This window comes from Typopeltis vanoorti, chromosome 4, assembly GCF_054136105.1.
Source record: "Typopeltis vanoorti isolate ZY-2024b chromosome 4, IOZ_Tvanoo_1.0, whole genome shotgun sequence".
Lineage (NCBI taxonomy): Eukaryota > Metazoa > Arthropoda > Arachnida > Uropygi > Thelyphonidae > Typopeltis > Typopeltis vanoorti.
Window position 1 is genome coordinate 82,281,972 of NC_143552.1, and position 22,723 is coordinate 82,304,694.

The 22,723-nt window shown below is 36.6% G+C and overlaps 1 protein-coding gene across 1 annotated transcript in view; it reads left to right on the forward strand.

Annotated features, from left to right (window-relative positions):
* LOC150107452 (uncharacterized) overlaps positions 1-16,172 on the forward strand; it is a 133,536-nt gene extending 117,364 nt beyond the window's left edge. Inside the window, exons 12-13 of the mRNA XM_090391302.1 lie at positions 4,974-5,127; positions 15,819-16,172. Of these exons, the coding sequence (XP_090247428.1) occupies positions 4,974-5,127; positions 15,819-15,964 (300 nt within the window). The 3' untranslated portion in view covers positions 15,965-16,172. The remainder of the gene's footprint in view (positions 1-4,973; positions 5,128-15,818) is intronic.
* The last annotated feature ends 6,551 nt before the right edge of the window (positions 16,173-22,723 follow it).

Below are 22,723 nucleotides of genomic sequence, written 5' to 3' on the forward strand. Positions count from 1 at the left end.
AGGAGATGCATATACAGTGGTGTACTTGGATTTTGCAAAGACTTTTGATAGACCCACATGACAAGCTCTTAAATAAATAAATTGAAACAGATGGGATTGGATAACAGACTTCTGTGTTGGATCAGTGACTGGCTGTCAGATAGGTATCAGAAAGTTGTATATGGGAGTGCAGAATCTCGAAAGAGAAAGGTCACCAGTAGTGTACCACAGAGGTCAGTTTTGGGGCCATTGTTGTTGTTCAATTTGTATGTTAATGATATTGGGTTGGGTTTAACTAGTGACCAGCTGTTTGCAGATGATGCAAAACTGGGAGAGAGCAATGCACAGTCAGGCTGATATTAATGCCTTACAAGAGGACTTGAATAGATTGCATGAATGGGCAGGTAAGTGGAACTATCAGTTTAATGTTGCCAAGTGTAAGATTTTGAGATTTGGTAAGCAGTGATGGGATGCATAATATACTCTTGGTGGGGAAACTTTAACAGAAGTAGAGGAGATGAGAGATCTAGGAGTGATGGTGGACAAGGACCTGAAATTCAGGAACCACATTGCACAAGTTGTGAAGACATCACATCAAATAATGGCAGTGATGCGGAGAACCCTGACATGCAGAAATAGAGAGGTTATGATTCCATGTATAAGGCCTTGATCAGGCCTCATATGGATTATTGTGCACAAATTTGGTCACCCGGATTTCATAGTGATGAGGATATGTTGGAAAGGGTACAGAGAAGATTCACAAAGGTAGTCAGTGGTCTTTGGAATGTGGAGTACAAGGACAGATTGAGAGAATGTAAATTGCAGAGCCTCGTGAATAGGAGGATATGATTGAAACATATAAACTGGTCACGGGTTGTTATCAGGTAGACATGGAAGAGATTTTTCATAGAATTGGAGAGGGGAAGAACAAGAGGCCATTGCTGGAAACTATATAAGGAGGGTGTGAGCAAAGGAGTGAGAAGCAGATTCTTTGCATGGAGGGTGGTTGGTGAGTGGAATGCATTGCCTGAGTGTGTTGTGGATGTGGACACATTGAATCAGTTTAAGATATAGTTGAATGAGCATTGTATGCAATAGTGAGTACCTCCCACGATGACTCCATGGAAGTCGGGTGTTGATGATAATAATAATAATAATAATTTACTTCGTGCTAGAGTGAATGATGCTGTGACAACTCCTAGAAGGTAGCAAGTTGCTACAGAAACTAAAAATGAATAAACCAGTGCATGAAGGCTATGGGAATTAGACTACATGTCACCATACATTTTTAGAGTATGCCCAAAAAATGGTACTCTTATTACGACTATTATGTCACACCTCCAAGAACTCATCAAGGGAGGGTATTCTACTGTACTGCACACAACTTGCTGTCTCCACTACTTACATAATCCACCAGCTACACACAACACCATCTGCTACTTACCACCAATACATTTTTTTTGTCTCAAAATTGCATGTGTTCTCCTGGGTGATTTGTCTGTATGCGAAATGTAAAAGTCAAGTTTCTGAGAGAAAAAATCCTGCTACCTCTGTATGAAATTACCTAACTCACCCTAAATTGAAAAAAAAAAAAAAACATATAAAGGGATTGCTCTTGTTGGGATGAGAATTGAACTCAGGTCCTTTCCAGTTGAAGGATGGAGAGGACCTGAGTTCAGTTATCCCAGGTGATTAATGAGTCTTCCTATACGAGAGTCCTAAAAGTATGGAAAGCAGGAAACAATGTCACTGCACAAAAGAAGTAGTGCTGAGAGAGAGAGAGAATTTTCCACTTATAGACCAGTCTGTATGTCTGCAGTTGGGTTAAAGCAGTGTAAACATTAGTCATGAATGCAGGATTTGATATTAAATGTTCTTAATTCTCTGTGTCAAGAAAGATCAAGGAATATAGAGAGAAATGGAAAGATCATCTGTTTAGGATGGAAAGACAGCTACCAAATGAGGCAGATAAATATAGACCAAAGGGAGAGAGAGAAAGGAAGACCGGCTGCAAGATGGAAAAACCAGTGAAGCCAGAACAAATAAATGCCTGATCCTTGAAGAAAAGAAGAAGCAGAAGAATCTGTGTATGTTCATAATTCTCTGTGAGAAGGTTTATAAATGATAAGTCTTGTTTTAGCAATCTACTTGTATTTTATGACAAAATGATGAATGAGCTGAATAAGTGGGTATTAATCCCCATTTGTGATTAGTCCCCTTATTCAGTTCATGTTCAAATGGATAGGAGATTTGTTAATTATGATTATATGATACCAACAAGTTGTTGATGTTTCAGCAGATGCCACCTTGGAATAAGTTGGTCAAATGAAACCATGACAACAGGTATTAAGGTTCTGAATACCACACAACCTATAAGTACTTTAAGTGCTTCAAAACAGTTTGGTTTCTCAATTTAATATCAATCATGTGCAAGTGCTTGCTATGGCTACTGTACAAAGTAAAGATGGCTGCTACAAAGCCAAACAAGGGCTGAGTGCTTTGAGTCTCACCAGCACAGCAGTCAGACACTAACAAAACCAGCATTGATATGAAGTGCCGATACAAAAAAAGTCCATATGTGATTTGTGTTGTCACTGCTCAGCATACAATCAGCTCACCGACCTCAACTAGTCTTTCTTCTGTTCACTGCGTCTTCCTTAAGTAAAGCAGCTTCTGAACCTGGGAAAATGCATCAACAACCTTGAGCAGTGCCTCAATGCCACCGATGAACCTTTTTCCTGCAAAATTAGAACAATGGAAGCTAAGTTTAAACTGCTTAATGATTAGTGCCATAACATAAGTTTATTCCCCCCCCCCCCCCCCCCGACATGACCAACAAATTCCAAGACCCCGTTGTATGTGGTACACAGCTCAATTGAGGCAAAAAAAAAAAAAAAATTCAATGCCATCATTCTCAACTTTCACACAGAAATGGATGACTGATTAAAGGATGATATTATTAAGTTAGCAGGAGAATGCAACTTCAATCCCAGAAAAATCAAAAGTGCCACTGTTTCATACCCACAAGCAAAAAATAGGGACAGAATGAACTTCACACACCTTGTGCAAGTGACATGCAACATGCTGATGAGAACACCAAATTTAATAGCAGTGGTAAGCAACAAGTTCAAAGATACTAGCCTGATCACACACACACACAATGAGCTCAGCCTGACCTGATCTTACCTTTTCTCAGAGAGAACAAAGGCATCAACTATGCAAATAATTAGAGGAAAAATACCAGAATGGGATTTTGAAAGTTTATTTTTCACTTGGTTAGAGTATAATAAATTTAGTTTAATCCTTTATCCAAGTGTGAGCAAACAAAGTTTGCGCCTAAAAGTATCTTCAGGACTGGGGTAAGGTGGTACAACACCAGGGCACTCCTTGCAAAGGTGGAGCAAGCTACCAACATTCCTATCTCAGTATCTCCCATAATGCAAAACACATCTCCTTGCAGATATGGCTAATGTTATGCATTAAGGGAAGGGCCACAACCCAGACTAGTTTTGACCTTTATTGAGGTCTCTTCAGAGTGTTGGTAGCTTGCTCCACCTTTGCAAGGAGTTCCCTGGTGTTGTACCACCTTACCCCAGTCCTGAAGATACTTTCAGGTGCAAACTTTGTTTGCTCACACTTGGATAAAGGATTAAACTAAATTTATTATACTCTAACCAAGTGAAAAATAAACTTTCAACATCTTTCTCTAAATCCAGAGTAATTTATTAAAAAGGGTGGCACACCATGTCTGGTATCTCCACTTGGGGCCTGGCTCCCACTGAAGAGACCTCAATAAAGGTCGAAACTAGTCTGGGTAGTGGCCCTTCCCTTAATGCATAACATTAGACATATCCGCAAGGAGATGTGTTTTGCATTATGGGAGATACTGAGATAAGAGTGTTGGTAGCCTGCTCCACCTTTGCAAGGAGTGCCCTGGTGTTGTACCACCTTACCCCAGTCCCGAAGATACTTTCAGGCGCAAACTTTGTTTGCTCACACTTGAATAATGGATTAAACTAAATTTATTATACCAGAATGGGATGATGATCACTGATTACAAAAAAAAGGAAAGTTGTTGCAGAAATCAAGGTGGAAAGCAGTATACAGGCACTACATAGAAAATGTGTATGACTCATGCTGTCAATGACAAATCCCATAGAGCCTTCAAAATTCACCTCACAAGCATACATGATCTTGACTCTAACGTACGTAGCATTTACTACATCTCCAGTCTGCAAAACCCCACCCAAAGCACTACTCATTTCATCTTTCCCAGTTACACATTTTTTGACTTAAGGATGGTATCTGTGCATATTTGCCCTGACATGATTAGGAAGTAGTGGAGAGTATATAGAAGAGGGGTAGCCAAGATGGTAACAGAATTTTGTAATGTTTACAGTGAGGATAGATTAAAGGTTTGTAGGCTGCAAAATTTAGTTGATAGATGGAAAAGAGAGGATTCTCATTATATATGGAAATATATAATGAGAATTTGTATATATAATGGGAAATATATAATGAGAATTTGTATATATAATGGGAAATTTATAAAGATATAATGGACATAAGCAAAGAGATTTTTCCAGTGCATATTAGGAGTGCAAAGGAAGGAAGAAAGAAAGGTCATCCCTAGAAATTGAGGAAATATATGGTTAGCAGGTGGGACTAGTTTTATTGCTTAGAGTGTAGTGAATAAATAGAATGGCTTATTATTTGGGCGCTATGAGTTTACTGTCAGTGAACGAGTTTCAGAAGATATATGATAGGCATTGTATGAATTAGTGTGGGAAGGATAATAAATCACAGGACTTGACAGAGATGTTCAAATAATGATATTGGATGTTAAAGAGATAAGAAGTATCTCATTCAATATAAATTGCATGGTTTCTTACAGTATTCTATAGTATGGTTTGTAAAATTCTTAATACATAATCGAAAAACTTGAGGGAAATAATGCAGAGGATGTATAATGGAAAACATATTTCTCTTAATAGGGTGATTCTGGTGGGCCTCTTATGTGTCAGAAAAGAGATGGCCGTTGGCTGCTGCTTGGCATTACAAGCAATGGAGATGGATGTGGTAGACCAGGAAGACCTGGAGTTTATACCAAAGTCAGCAATTATATTTCATGGATAGAATCTGTAATAAGTAAGTAAAATTCCTTTTTCTTTCATAAAAGAGGTGCAAGTCAAAAAAATTTAACATTCAGGTAGAAATCATTGCAGATATTGGTTTCTTCATCAACTAATGATCTCATAATTCACTTACTTGAAAATTCTATTTGATGGCTCTTTTTATGCATAAAAATATCCCAAGGTGTTTTTGACTTCAAAGTCATCATAAACAATATGAAACACTGAGATCAGTGTATCCTGTCACAGAAAATAAGAAGCACGTAAATCATTATACACTCAGAAATGCTATTTATATTTATTATTTTCCATTTGAAGACTAACTAAATTTGTTTGTTATGAGATCAAGTAATTCTGCTTTTACAAACACAATGTGGTTAATTGCATGTTTAGGCTTAGGTATTGGACATTTAATGGAATGAAAACAGCACAAAGAATGAATCCAACAACAGTCAGTGCTTCTATTATTTCATCTCAGTCATGGACATCTTTAGGGAATACAATATGAATTATGACAAACCAACCAGCACATAAGTTGTCATTTCATTCCTTGTGCTGTTTTTATTCCATTAAATGTCCAACATAGGTATTTAATCATATTGTCATAGTTTGCTATGTTTGTTTATTGTGTGTTCTCATACTTGTTTACCTGCTTCCAATTTAAGAATGCATGACTTGTTTAATCAACATGACTCCCGCTCTTTTATTTATATATATATATATATATATTTGGTCAGAAAGACCTGTTTTCGATTCCCATCCAAGATGTGAGGAAACCTTTATCTGGTCTCTTTCGACTAAAGGTGAGTTAGCCGGTCTCATATGGAGATAGGGGTTTTTTAATCTCCCAGAACAGGCAAACCAGCCCCTCAAACGTGCACTTCTACAGTCGTAAAAACTGTGCCCCTTCCCCAATGCCAGACTCTGCAAAAAGCTGGTTGGGCTTTCTCATAGTCGCATAATCACAGTGGATCCTGTACTAAGTGGGATAAAAGTGCTATAAAGAGGAAGATATATATATATAAAAGACTTTATGACTCTGTCCCAAATGTATTTGTCATGTTCACTTATCCTTCCTCATTACAATGATCTCCTTATTAATGATAAAACCCTATCCTATTCCCAAACATATCATCCTTTTCTGCAAATCTTGCAAATCAGGCAATTTTTCAAGAGAAGGACTTTCCTAACACATCCTCAGCCCTAGCTTTCTGGTAGACTTTGAATCCAAAGCCTAAACACTTTCCCTTCTCAAACTCAAAGTATGGCTTGGATGTGTCAATGATATATTTTTTATCTGTCTGCAGAGCTCCCTGACTTTCAGCACATTCCCCAGTCCCCTCAACAGTACATACAATTGCATCCATGTCAACAGATTGATTACTTACCACTTGGGAAAAAAAAAAGGAAAAAAACTGATGCTCATTAATTCTTAACTCAACCAGATGTCACATAGCTATACTTATTTTGGAGAAATATAAAACTAAAAATGTTGCAAGACAGAGATAAATGCCACATTCAAATAACAGCAAAGGAACAAGTAGTTAATTAATTAGTTCAGCAATTTGTTCAACACCTGGCAAGGTGTTGAATGTTCTCCTTCAGCCGTTGGATTGTCTGGGGCTTGTTCACACATACCTTTTCCTTCAGATACCCCCCCCCCCCAATAGGAGAACATTTGTGTAGAAATTAGAGTGCTGGCACCAGAAACATTAACAGCTATTAACAGCTGTCATGGAACATGCTGTAGAAAAGGCCCATCTTTCTACATGCTGTAGAAAGGGCCAAAAATGGAAGGCATTTACATGATGTGGTTTTTTTATGACTAATAAAAAAATCTCCAGGTTCCGTATTTCATTATAACAAAAAAAAAAAAAAAACAGGATAAAATAATTAATAAATAAAGTTATTAAATGTTTAAACCCCTTAATGACTTATGGCTACTTTATATAAGGACTTGATTGGGCAACATGGATTGCTGTGTACAGGTATCTAATCTCCCCCTGATGAGATCTCAAAGGTTGAAACTGGTCAGCATTGTGACTCTTCTTAATGCATAGTATTATGCATGTTAAGAAGAATGTGTGCTTTGCATGGATTAAGGCAATTGATTTGAAGTCATTAGCCTCACTATATAGAAATAGCCTAGTTTGCTAAATACTTTGCATACAAACTTTTGTCTGCTTATACTATGATAAAGATTAAACAAGAATATAATTTCTTAGCAAGTATAATTAACCTTCTAATCAAGTGAAAAGATTTTTATCACCTCTAATTCAGAGTATTTTAATAATAAAATGATACACTTTTTTATCACTTGTATATGAGAAATCTACAAAATCTACATTAATTCGACCTTGGTATCTTCCTGGGTCTGGTTCCCATTGATGAGCTTTGTCTAGTAGTTATTCACGTCAGGAGCCATGAGTTTGGTAGTGATTATTAAAGGTCGCTCAGTTTTAGGAGAAAGGTGCTCCCTGCACCCTTAACCTCAACTGGTCTGTGTAGTGACCTGCCCTTAATGCAACTTTGCATGATGGAATTCTAAGGCAATTAGCCTCAAGTTATCAGCTTCTATATACAAATAGGCTAGTCATGAAGATACTTCATCTGCAAGCTTTGTTTGCTTAAACTTGGATAAAGGATTAAACAAGAATATTTCTTGGCAAATATGAATTACTTTCTAACCAAATGAAAAAACTTTCTACAACTACTGAGTGCTTGTATGTCAAATGGTTGGTAATTTCCTTGTACGAGATTATCAGTTTTTTACCGTAACATTGGATCAACATTTAATAGCCTATCTGTGTGCACACTACTAAGTAATTTTTCCATTATCAATGAATATGTATTTATGTCCATGACAACTATTGAACTGCCTTTGTCCGTTCACAGCACACTGATGTCTTTATTATATAACAAATGTTTTGCCATGACACCATCACACATGCATAATAGATAATAGATTGTTAAGTTGGACTAATTAACCATTTATTCCTTTATCATTATTTGAATGTTGCATATGTCTGTACTTTTTAACCGTTGTGTAGGAAATCATGGTGGAGGTTTAATAGGTGGGAAGGATTAAAAACTATTTCAATTCTTCCAATATTCCCTCAGCCATAAAGACATCTTCAGGAAATATAAACTAACACTTGCAATACACATACACTAAGGCAATACCAAACTAAATGAGTCATGTGGATGTAAGAGTCCTAACTAGGTTTAGTTCCTTCTCTGGGTGTCTGTAAGCGGCCTAGGTTGCAAAAATGGGATCTCAAAGGATTAAAGTTTCCCATAGTTTGGGAAGTTTTTTGCATCTGTATTTGTATAAATTAGGCTAATTTCTGAGGACTGCTGCAGATTCCAAAAACAGTCTTTATTTTCTAAATTTGCTATGGAGCATTTTTTCAGCCTAATTCAGTCTTGCAGACTATACTGACCCTAGTCTTGACTGCAGATGTATTTTTTATGTTCTTCTGTGTGGATAGTGGCTGGTAGATCTACCAGCCTGCTCATACTATACCAACTTGCAGGAACAGGGCCTATATTCCTGCAAGTAACCTCTACCATAGTAATGAGGTGTATTTAGTAAAACTACTTCTCAGAACTGGAAGGGAAAGTCTGAAACATAAGAGCTTTATTCACATCTCTTTATTTTTAATTAAAAAATAGATTTTATGTAACATTTTCCAGTGGAACCTGTGCCTGGAAGAATATAACAAGACCTTCTTTGTCAGATTCTCAGAAAAAAATGTAATCTTAGTGCTTTTGTAAGCATGATGTAGGCAATCTCCCACTCCGCATGTACTATGAAAGACCACGTGAGCAAAGAATCCAACATAACATCTGAGCTTCCTACAGTAAGTCTTTGGACTTCATGAAGATGCTCTTGTAATAACAATAATATCTAATTCAGAAAGAGAAGAGTTTCAGATAGCAAAAATGTAATCTGCATAATGTGACCATATTGAAGGATAGGGAGTAGGTGCTCAGAACATTGCTATTCCGAATGTCCTCTATAAGAGTAACAGGAGAACCCACAATGTCAGGCAGAAAATGGGCATTTTCTGTATGTACATGTATGAAATAGAGAGTACCTGAATGAATTCCCTACTACAGATGTGTGTCTAATGGAAATTCAAACCCATCTGAAAAATGTGTTTGGAGATGATACTGTTGACATGAGTACAGTCAGATCCTTGATCAGTCACTTTAAGAATGGTGAAACTGTTTTACTTGTAGACTTTTTTTGGAGAGAAAAATCATGATCAATTCAGAATAGTACATGAAGAGAGATACTGCAGAAATTCAAAAAATCACCCACAGAGTTTAGCCCTCCACAGACATGAGTAAGATCCTTCTCCATGATAATGCTCAAAATCACACCCGAATGCATACCTGAATATTCTTTGTAATTGTAGCAACTTTTCAGTGTTCTTTTCTCTTATTTAATGTAGTCCAAACTGTAGACTCGCTGTATCCCAGGTCTTGCACAATCATTGTATTCTATTACCACTTTCACATCTCTTAATGACTTCCAGCTTTTCCTTTAACATAATTACTTTTCTTTTCATTATTGTGGTTTTCTTTATTAGTCTTTCTCTTTTCCATATCAGGGGTTGAATATAATAAAGCCTTATAAGTATCTAAATTAAAGCAAAATGAAGGAAAAGTGATTGGGCAAGAGAACGGAGTTTGTACGTGTACTTGTGATGACAGCTTTGAATCAACTGCCGAATGTTGCCAGCCACTGCCCACTACATTGACAAGTGCTACTGCTTGCTGCAGATTGGTAGCAAAAAATTTTGCGTAATGTAAAAAAAAAATCACATTAACTGATTAATCACTTACTTTTGTGGAAAACAGTATCATTTCACTCAATCATGCTGATTATTGCACATATCGAATTCACATTAAGCGAAGTTTTCCTATGTATGTGTGTGTGTGTATATATATATATATGGATGATAAGGAACTGAAATAAGCTGTACATGAACATGGGATCAGCATCTCACTCGGTGATGACAAATGTGTGCGTGCTATATAGTTGTTGAAAAATGACAGCATACTTGCAAAAGATGGAGGATTAATCCCTATATATAAATTACTTTCTGAGAAAAAATGGGAGGTATTACTTTTGTACTATCCATAGTTTGATTCCATTGAACTCTGTGACTGACTAGTGCCAATGGCATGAAACAAGGCCAGATTAATCGGATTCCAAGTACTTGATCTAGTGTTTATGTTCTTGAATTTTGATCTCAGCAGAATGGCCAGTTTGTCCAAAATAGATATTTGACAAGAACAAGGCTTCATATATCATACACCAGGCAGTGACAGAAGAGATAGCTTACCCATGGTGGTGGATAAAAAGGAAGATGATTTACAAAACAGTTTGAAGTATAACATCCCTTTTAATGTTCAATTGTAGTCTTAGTCTCTTCAAGGGTTGATATTTATCAAGAATTCCATGGACAGAAGATGGGTTACATATATTAGCTGTCAGTAATTTCTATATTGATTATTTACTCCAAAAGATGGGATTTGATAAAATAGATGGAGTGAGCTTGGTGCATCAGGGTTTTGAAAATGCCCATCTTCTGCAATAGATGATGATAATATGAAAATGAACGGTTGTAGCTACCAGTCATTGTAGGTTTCTGATAGAAAAGTGACAGTGGAAGTATGGGTTATTAAAGTAACAGCTGGATGGGAAGGCAACTGTTGTTACAGTGGTGAACTTGATACAGTCATACAAGAAGTTATTTTATTTAAAAATTGTAGTAATCAGTCTTTATGTGACTGAAACAAAAACTGTCATCTACAAAATAAAGCTAGATGTGAAGTTGAAGAAGATGGTACAAACTATAACTTTCCAAGTATCCTATAAAAAAAAAAGTCAGCTAATGCAGGAGACATAGGACTATCTATGGCAGTTCCTTCAGTTTGTATAATGTGCTTTTCCATGTAAAATGGCCTACATCAATCATAAATTTAAATAAGTTAGAAATCACTCCAGGAAAATCTCTTGTAAGACATTTGTAGCATAATCCACTACCTAGGAGGTATAATGAATGAAAATGTGACAAAAGCATGTTTCAAAAGATGGTTAATTTGAGGCTATCTGGTGTAAGACAGAGGCAACAGGACAGGAAAATGTGGATGCCAAGCAATTATTATGGAGACTTCAAACTCTGGTGACATAAATCAGGGATGGAAAGGATAAGTGGAATTTATACAGTTAATAAAAGATAATAACTTGAAATAGCATGTGATGGAGGGGAATTAAGGAGATTGAGTGCTGGATCTTGGATTTGATAATAGCATCAGAAGATGTAGCCATTCTGATCTGGGAAAGTGGTCATGCATCTTTTTCTGGGAGGTTGCTAAACATGTGGAATTGGTCAAGAAAGGGTCTATGTGGAATTACATAGCTGGTGACTATGACGAACTTAGGAGGCAGCTTAGAGCAGTGCCATGGCATAAGAATCTACAAGGAAAGAATGTTAGTAGTGCAGGGATTGTTTGAGAGAAGCAGTATCACACTGCATACCCATGGTCAGGAGGATAAACCAAGTGGGAATTAAGTGGATGAGTAGAGATATAAAGTAAGAGCTGCAAAAAAAGAAACCATTGTGGGGAAATATACAGAAAAAAGGTGATCGGTATGCTCATGAACAATACAAAGCACAGGCAAGGAGGGTATAAAGACTAAATCAGATTATGAGAGAAAATTAGTTAAGCAGGCCAAAGTAAATCCAAAAGAGTTTTTTCACTGTGTAACAAGAGGAAGAATGATTATGGAAAGATAATTTTAATCAATGCCAATGGTAGGAAAGTGACAGAAGCAGAAGAAATAGTAAAAATATGTGGACGATATTTTTATTGTTTGGAACCACACAAAAAAGGACCTGTTAGACTTCCTAAACGAGATCAACTCTTTACACCACACAATCAAATTTACTCTAGAACTTGAAAAAGATAACCAATTACCATTTCTGGACACTTTAATTAAGAAGCTAACGAATGGTGGTATCAACCTCTCAGTTTACTGCAAACCTACCAATACAGGACATTATTTACATTTCACTTCCTCCCACCACATTTTTCAGAAACTTAGTATTGTGCACATGCTGAAGAACCGTGCTTCTCTCCTTACAACAGAGCAACAGGACCTCCAGGATATCCAACAACCTTGCCATGAATGGATTTCCTCGAAGACTCGTCCACAAGCGACTTTTCTCCTACCCCCCCCACAAAGACGAGATGACATACGTTATATTTCTATCATTGTCATTCCATACTTAGGGACAGTTTCGAATAAGATTACAAAACTCCTTAGACCACATAAAATAAGAGTGGCCTTTAAACCTACAGAAACGATTAGACAATTCTTAAGATCTCCAAAAGATAACCATCCTTTCTTCAAATATGCTGGAGTTTACAACATACCCTGCTCGTGCAGCTTGAATTATATCGGCCAGACTTCAAGGAGCCTTGAAATTAGGCAAAAAGAATACATTGGTGAAGTCAATAATAACAGAGAAGAAAAAATTGGGGTTAGCTTTTCACTTCTCAAGAACGAACCATGTCATATAGAGTGGGATAGAAGCACAATTCCTTATATAGAGGAAGACTTCTGCTCCTGATTTATTAAAGAAGCCACAGAAGTTGCCCACTGTACACAAAACCTTAACAGGAACCAAGGACTAATCTTGCCTGTGATCTGGAAGACCCTTATTAGATCTTTTAACTCACCAGAACTGAATTACAGTGCCAACCATAGAACGTTTCTAAATAACAAGTGAGATGATGCACGCTCAATGCATGTTTTGTACACGCTATGTTCTTTTGTCTAATATAATTTGAATCGGTTGATTATAATTTGTAACAGTTTTTTACTTTTTAGTGCCTTGCATCAGTTATGTACCCTGAAGATGCCAACAGCCTTAGTTCGTGAAACTAGTTGGTAAAGCATAGTTGTTTATTATATGTACTTGATCAATATAGTCCCATTAGAAGTCTTTTTAGAAGAAATAGTAGTTAAGTTTGTACGGGAGAGGGCGATATCATGTAGGTGGAGACTTTGCAATTGCTGATGCGACAGAGACTAATGCGAGTATCGCGGTAGATGCTCAGCATATTAAAAAATATAAATGTGAATCCAGCAGTGGGTTTGGATGGCAAGTTAGCCCCCATGTGCTATGAGAATGTGCAAGAGAACTGGAAGTTCTTTAATGAAGTTGTTTAAGCCTCGGCTCTAGCAATGTTCCAAGGGAGTGAGGAAAGAGGGTAAAATTGTTCCATTCCATAAATGTAGCTCCAAGACAGAAGTGGCAAATTACACGTTAATTAGTATCTCAGGGGTGGTGGTTAAAGATAAAATTCAGGAATGGGTGGATAGGAATTTGACACTCTATGGTGAGTGCTGCTTAGTAATTTATTTGTATTTCATAATAGTGCCAGTGGAATTGGATAAAGGAAATTGCTGGACTTTGCAAAGTCATTTGACAGAATACCACAGAAAACTATTACATAACTGTTACAAATATGAGGCTGGTGGCATGGATATGGGGTGGCTGACTGACAGACTCACAAAAGTATATGGTGGAGTAGACTCTAGGCAGATGAAGATTACCTCTGGAGTACCTCAAGGCTCTGCCAACACTAAAGTTACCATCATTAAGGCCATCACTCTGGAGAATGATTTAAGGAGAAAGGGATATATGCAGTTGTTAGCTGACACTGCAAAATTGGGGAAGATGGTAGTTGATAAAGTCGATATGGATATATCTTACTGGATGACTTCAATAAATTGACAATGCAGGTAATGGATTATGGTTGTCAATTTAATGTTGCAAAATGTAAGGTTATGGCACTTGGGTTGAAAATATTACATATTGTGTATTACACCGATAATACTGAATTGCAGGAAATTGGTGAAGCTAGGGATAATGATGGGTAGTGTTGAAGCTCGAAGGGCAATTTGGGTGTTGAAAAACACATTAACAAGTAAATATATAGGGCAGTTGTTATCCCTTTTTATAAGAATTTGACTGCTGTGCACGGATTTGGTGATCGGGTGGTGGTGGAGAGGATTCAAAGACAAGTAACCATAAACATACTGGTGACAGGTCTGTGGAATACTTTCTATGAAGGTAGTTTGAAATGTGTTAGGTTGCATCATTTAGTTGATAGGTGGACATGATAGAAACTTGTGTTTTTAAAAGTATTCTATAAGAACAACACAATTATTATTTTTTTTTTTTTTCGGGCGACTCCAGGAGTCCTTAGACTCATCGAGGGAGGCCCTAAACATCATGTCCACACAACTATGCGATTACATTCTCACAGTATCTATCATACCTTGCCTTGAACTCGTTCACCGTCATAGCACCCACAACAGACTCTGGCAGCTTATTCCACTCATTTACCACTCTAAAAGTAAAGAACCCAGCTCTAACACCCCTGCTAACCACACTCTTGCCCAGCTCCCATAGGTGTCCCCTAGTTCTCCAAGTCCTAGTTCACCAGTCCTGATCTCAAAAATATCCTCTGAATTAATCCTATAGAATCCCTTTAGCAATTTGAATGTCTCAATCATATCTCCCCTTTTCCACCTATCAACTAGTTTCTTCAACCGGTTCTCATATGGTTCATTCCATAGACCTGTTATCATCTTAGTCACTCGCCTCTGGATCCTCTCCACCAACAAGGAACTGAGGTGACCAAATCTGAAGGCTTAGAAAAATTTCCTCTAGTCAGTGACTAGATTTGAATTCTTCATGCGGTCAAGCGCTGTAGAGTGCAAACATCACTTCTACTGAGCTACAATAATATATCTGTTTCCTAGAAAAGTCACACCAGTCATGGACTCCTTTGGTCAGACAGTGTACAACACTGAATTCCAAAAACTTACATTTTTCAAGATGCTGTTACTTGGAAAGATATGGGAAACAGCAAAAGTAAACACAATGACTATTTTACCAGTAATAGAAATGCAATATAACTATCCACTTCTATTATAAGATGTTCCTTTAGTTCATTTTTAATGCAAGATGTTCTCTTGCATTAATTTAAGTCCTAATTACTGCCTAAATTAAATATTAATTTAGGCAGTAATTGTAACTTTTTTTGAATCATGAAGATGGAAAATTGCATTTGTTATTCTGTGCTAATAATATAAATCTAAATAGCTTACATTTATATTATTAATTCTTAAGGAAATCATTACTTTGCTCAGAGTTGAATTTCATTGTAAAAATACATATATTGTGAGTGTATATAACATGAAATCAAATAGTGCAGGGCTTGCAAGATTTTTTTAAAAAAAAAGTTATTTCATCATCAAAGCTGCTACAAATTAATACAGTATCCCAAACAAATTGTAAAAGTTGAAATTTATAGCACTTTTCATGAATATAGTCAATTCTTACTATAGTCACCTTTTAAGAAACAAAGTTTTTTTACAGAGGCAAATTTGATATAGTGAACTTCCTTTTAGATCGACATTGAGACTCTGGAGTTTGGTTACAACAATATTGTTGTGTTTACTATATAGTGAGAGTTGACTATAAAGCAATAGTTGAACAAGTGCACTGTTCATTCAGTTCAGTTCAAGCACTTGTTGAAATTATATTCTGAGTAAATGGCAAATTCACATGCACACACATTTATACAGCTAATCTCTTTTTCATTTCCCAGATGGAGTTCTTCCACCGGAAATGGTTTCCACATGCTTTGGTCATCGGTGTATTTTAGGACGATGTCTAAATTCCAGTCAGATTTGTGATGGAAATATGGATTGTTCAGATGGTACTGATGAAATTAACTGCTTTGCAACGTCCTAACTATTACTGAACTGAAGATATAGAACAGGGTATCAAAGAGAGAAGTAAAAACTATTTAATGGTGGCAAGTAGCTTTTCTGCCAGTGAAGCATAAAGGTTTTTCTTCTACAACAAAAATGAACATTTTATAACAAAACTGATGGAAGATAGGTACAAAAATTTAAAGATTTATATATAGTCAAGTTTCCTTACGTGAAGACTGAGAAGATATTTTGTGCCAATAGGACATATAGTTCCTCTTAATTTTCAGTAATATGAACACTGTTACTGGACTAAAGACATCATGATGTCAATAATGTATTTCTTTGAATTAAGTCAGTAAAATGAGAAGACATCTTAGATGTGAGATGTAGTTATCTGGCTGTAATTAAATAATAAAGTGTTTTTTTTTTTATTTTGCTATTTCATTTCCTTCTAAATGTCATGTCCAGTTTTTGGTATGAACAGAAGTCAGCAGAGCAACTTTGGAATCTGAATCTCTTGTTTTATTTAAACCGCTATCAACACATTCAACATGATTATCCTGAAAGGAATTCACAAACCAATTATTAAGATGTTTTATGAAGAATCGAATTGAAGTTCTCCGACTAAGAATGCTAAGGTAGCATATGGCACCACAAACAACAGATAATATAGGCATCCAGACCTCATTAAAAAAAAAGTTCCATTTCTGATTATAGATACGACAGATTCCCTATCCCAAACAGAAAATTAAATAAGTCAATTTTTCTCATCACTGGTAACATATCCTCTTTTGTCAGAAACAATTACTAAAAATAAAAGCAGTAACCAATGCATGCTAAGAAAATGAATTTTCAAAATATTAAACTAATCGGTTACGATTAGTTGGTTCCATAAGTTTCCGGCCTAACTTTCAGAAGCGATAGAAAGAAAACTGTCACTTTTCAACATAAGCTCCCTTTACTTCAACACACCTTTCACATCTTTGAATTAACATTTTGATGCCCATGAAAAAAGTCTGTACTTTTGTCTGCAAAACGGCCTTAAACTGCATCTATCACCTCATTGTCATCTGCAAATTTTCTTCCTCGGTCTTTCTTCAGTTTTGAGAAAGTCCCTGGGTGCTAGGTCTAGGCTGTAGGGTGGGTGTTCCATTTCCTGGAAGCCACAATCCTTCACTGCAGCCTTCGCAACAATAGCCACCGGAGCATTGTCATGAAGCAGGCTTCATTGTCAAATCTCTTCTTCTTTATGGTGTTGTGCAGGAGTGAAGTCTAATATTCTCTGTTATTAGACTGTTATAGAAAGCCCCAACCTTGCTGAGATTTCTGTGAGCTTCAGCCATCTGTCATTGAGCAGTTCCTCCTCAACAAGAGACATTTTCTTCAGTCATCACTTCCACAGGCTGACCATCACGAGGATCATCTTCGATGCTCTCTTCCTAGGCAAAACTGTTTAGCCCATTCCTTCACAGTGGAATATGAAGGAGAAGTTTCTCCATAAACACCATCTAATTGCTGTTTGGAGAAAGTCCTTAGGTGAAAAACTTTATCACAGTATGGTACTCAATTTTTAACATTACAGCCACTTAGCATGCTACATGTTAGTCAAATGAGTGTCTCCAACTGCATGATGCAGGTAGAGTTGAAACTGGTACACTACCCTCCCCATGGATGGTGCTACGTCACACAGTGTTTTAAAATTGGTGCAAATTTTGTATGTCAGGCCAGTAATTTTTGGAACCTACCTTATATGTTATATACACACTGTTTACTTCATCTAGTAAAACAGTAGATAAAAGATGCAGAAGCTATGAATTTGCTAGCCATTTCAAAGTTACCATAGTGAAATTTTTTATTTTTGGCTCTATTCAGACTCATCATATTAATGTGACTTTAATGATACATTCGCCTCAACAATAATTAAAAAAAAAGCCTGCATTCCTTACTCCACATTGATATCCTCACACGAAATTCATCACTAAGGAGAGAGAGCAAAAAAAAAAAAAACTATGGGCTGCCTTGCATATACAATCTAATAAGATCTTGATTAGGTTGTATATGGATTACTGTGTACAGGTTTGGTCACCTGGTTTGCAAGGGAGAGGGTTAGGATATATTGGAAAGGTTTCCAATCATCTCTGGAATCTGGGTATGAAAAAGGAGGTGAAGAAATGTGTAGCGCCATGCCAAGTGGTGGTCAGGGGACATGAGACATATATATATATAAAGATTTTTCACAAAGTGGAAGAAGACAGGGGTAGAAGGAAGCCATACCTGGAAGCTGTATAAGGAGGGCATGAACAAGAATGTGGGAAATGTTTTCTGCAGAGTAGCAGATGAGTAGAATACAGTGAATTTTTTTTAACATGGTAGGATCTCTCACAATGAGTAACTGCATGGATCTATTGATAATTGCTGTATATACCATAAATATCAAATTCTCATTCACTATATATGTATATAATAACCCCCCCCCCCCCCCACACACACACAAGGATTTCTACCATCAGTTTCTGAAAATTTTACATTATCATTCATTACAGGGCTATTTTTATGTTTTTTAAACTCTTCTTCATTATGAATTCATAACTATAGAAGATACTTTCATAAATAATGAAGACCATACGTTATTTATATGTAGCTTCAGTCCATTACCTTAAGCTTTCTCTAAGGCATGAAGAGTCATAATATCTTGCAGAAGTTTCTAACCCACAGTCTGCATGTGGAAGAACTAATTATAATTATGCACACAGCTGAATTTTTTTTGTAACATTCTGTATTTTCAATGTAAATTTCAAGTAATAAAGATTCAATATAAAAACTTTTGGCTTAGTTTGTTTAGCAAGACTGTTGTAAAGTCAGTAACAGTTGCTTTTCAAATCAGTGGACCAGTTTTTATCCCAATTAGCATCCAACCTTCAGCCTTACATGGACTGGATCTGAACATTACTTATTTTGTACACACACATACAAAATTAACAAACCAAATCACCAACTGAATAATTAACAGGATTCTTAAAAAAAGTCTGCAAAGTCCACTTTTGTTATGAGAGACTTGAAACAAATTTGGTAAAGCCTTTGCACATTATTTCACCTTGCAGGTAGTGTATAGTATTGGCTTTCTAGTATAGTTAGTTTGTATTGGTCTGAGCCTGTTAGTGCATATATAAGTAAAGTCGGCAACAACCTTTAATGTAAGACTATCTTATTGTCAATCCCATCTGCAAAAAAAGTTGCAGACTTATAGTACTCTGAGTTGGCTAAGGGTTAGACAATGTGGAAATTAAGATGCATGTGTGTGTACGTATATATATATACATAGAAAGAAAGATAAAACTTTTTCAGGCTTCTAATATGCAGGGCGATCTAACATACAGAGCAGTGAAATTTTTCTATCAAATAAAGACATTCACAAAAATTCATGGCTGTAGGTTGGAGAGTGACATGTTATCCACTTAACCAGGTCAGCAATCTCATTTGCCATTTCACTTTTCCAAATCTGTATCCCCACTTTTTTAAAATTATTGAGGATACAGTTTTAACTGATAATCCCACCCATGAAATGTTATAAACTAGCATCATTTTCTGTTTGGTTGGCTTGAGTATATAGATTTTTACTCTGTGGGTTTGAATTCCACTGTTGCATGAATCTGTGAGTCTTCAGATACTAACAGATTTTCACTACTGTTGGTGGACAGTTTCATGGTGTGAAACTCCACCAACCAAACGAAGATGTGAAATAGCCTTGAAAATTTCATGTTTGGTTTTAATAACAGTTTTTTTTCTCTCCTAATCAGTAAAGAATTTATTAATAAAATAAATTTACATATTAAAAATTGCTTTATTAAAAATATTTCATCCTCACCACGAACAAACACCAATAAAAGTGGAAAATAGTTCCACTGCACAAAGGTGGTTCCAAGGCTGCTGTTGAAAATTACCGGCCAATCAGCATAACAGGAATCATTATCAAGGTCTTAGAGAAAATAGTCAAGAGGAAAATACAAGATTGGATAGAAGAAAATGGGATACTGTATCGGGGACAGCATGGTTTTGTGAAGGGTAGGTCATGCCTCAGTAACTTGCTCACGTATTATAACACAGTGACGGCTGAGCTGGATAAGGGTAATGGGTTTACGGTGATTCTACTGGACCTTGCTAAGGCCTTTGACAGGATATCACATGGAATTCTAATCAGTAAATTGCAGCATATGGGAATGGACATAGGGTTGGTGAGATGGATAGGAGGGTGGTTGACGGAGAGATATCAGAGAGTGGTTTACTCAGGAGTAGAGTCCACAAGACGGCCTGTGACTAGTGGTTGCCACAAGGATCTGTTCTTGGACCACTGCTGTTTAATTTGTTCATAAATGATATAGGAAAGGATCTGAGAGGAACAGTTCATTTGTTTGCGGATGATGCAAAGTTGGGTAGGGCAATAGTGAATGCAGATGACGTCAAAATTTTGCAGGATGATTTGGATAGATTGGAGGTCTGGGCTAAGGAGAATGGATGTCAATTTAATGTGGCAAAATGTAAGGTTATGCATTTTGGGGTGAAAAGATTGGCGGCAGTTTACTGCATTGGTGGAACCATGCTCCAGGAAATTGATGAGGCACGAGATTTAGGAGTGTTGGTTGATAAGGAATTGAAATTTTGGGGACACATTGCAAAAGTGGCCAAATCAGCTCATCAAATCACTTGGTTGCTGAAGAATACGTTGACAAGCAGGTTATTGTTCCTCTGTATCGAGCCTTGATAAGACCCCATCTCGACTACTGTGCTCAGATTTGGTCACCTAGGTTTCTTCTTGATGGGGAGGAGGTGGAGAGGATCCAGAGGCGAGTGACCAAGATGATAGCAGGTCTGTGGAATGAACCATATGAGAACAGGTTGAGGATTTGTGGGTTGGAAAAATTGGTTGATAGGCAGAGGAGGGGAGATATGATTGAGACATTCAAATTACTGAAGGGTTTCTATAAAATTAATTCAGAAGATATTTTTGAGAACAGGGCTGGTTGTGGGAGGACTAGGGGACATCCATGGAAACTGGGCAAAAGTATGGTTAGTAAAGGTGTTACAGCTGGGTTCTTTACTTTTAGAGTAGTGAATGAGTGGAATGCGCTCCCTGAGTCTGTGGTGGATGCTGTGACAGTGAATGAGTTTAAGGCGAGGTATGATAGATACTGTAAGAATGTCGAATAGTTGTATGAATATGATTTGGGGCCTCCCTCGACGAGTCTAATGACTCCCTGGAGTTGCCCGTAATAATAGTAATAAGTTTCATAGCAATGACAAGTGCAAACGAATATCGTCGTTAGATCGCAGTCCATTTGTTTCATGTACCAATAATTGAAAAAATAATTCTTTTCATATTTTCAACAGTGACACTCGTCATAATTCAGCCTTGTATCTATAATAAATAAATGTTATTTTAACAAAATAAAATAAGATTTACAAAAAAATAGTTCACCACGAACATGCGCAAATAATAAAAGTTTAATATCTCACAGAAATAACGAGCACAGGCATGAGATACACTGCCCAAGCGGCAGGCTTGGGCAGAGTATCTAATGAACGTGCAATGACAAGCGCAAATGAATATTGTCGTTAGATCGCAGTGCATTTGTTTCGTGTAACGATAATTGAAAAAATATTCTTTTCATATTTTCAACAGTGACACTCATCATAATTCAGCCTTATATCTATAATAAATAAATATGTTATTTTAATAAAATAAAATTTACAAAAAATAGTTCACCATGCACCAATAATAAACGTTTCATATCTCACAGAAATGACACACGTAAGCACACTAAAAATACACTGCCATTTGAGCAGCATGGGAATGACATAACGTGCAATGACAAGCGCAAACGAATATCCATGTTTGATTGCAGCGCATTTTTTTTCGTAATCTGGAGCGTTAATCGAACAATTCCAATTATTAACTATTCAATCAATGTCAAAACATAAGCTGTAACCTTTAACATGTTGTACTGCATTTATATAATGTTGTAAGCATTATTATTTATAAACACAAACAAATTTTAATTTTTTCATTTTTTTCCTTTGGGATGCTGCAGTGTCGCAGTGTTTATGTACAGGCCGCCACTGTTTGTAACCATGCAATATGTAATCTACTCACTTATGTCATTCATATCTAGGCAAATACCATATACCATAGCAAAGTTTGGCAAGTTGCAAATGATTGCTTTCAATATCTCCATTTGGTCTATCCGAGTTCTGCAGTTGGATAGCCAACTTTCTAACTCGACATTCACTTCCTGTGATGATGGATGGTTCACTATCTTCTAAGCATACAACTGATGCAGGGATCCCATAAGGCCCTGTTTTCTCACCCACCCTATTCCTTCTATTATATATATAATAGATTATATAATCTACTCTACCAACCCAATACAGGAAGGCCTCATTTTATGAGGGGCTTAAGTTCCTAGCCTACAGTCTGTAAAGTGAAATCTTCCTAAATTGAGGTAAAATTATAATGTATTTAAATGAGATTGGTTGCATTGTCTTGATGAAAGACGATTTTCTTCTTCTGCAAACTGGATCTTTTCTCACAAATTTTTTTTTTGTCTAGTCTGATTAAAAGATTGGAATAATATTCCCTGGTTATTATTTTACCATTTTCAAGATAATTAATAAACAAAATGCCTTTAGCATCCCCAAACACTGATGCCATGACCTTTCCTGCTGATGGAACCGACTGTCTTCTTTGGCGCTGAACAACTGGCTTCTGTCCACTGTTTTGATTCTGGTGTGTAATGGTGAA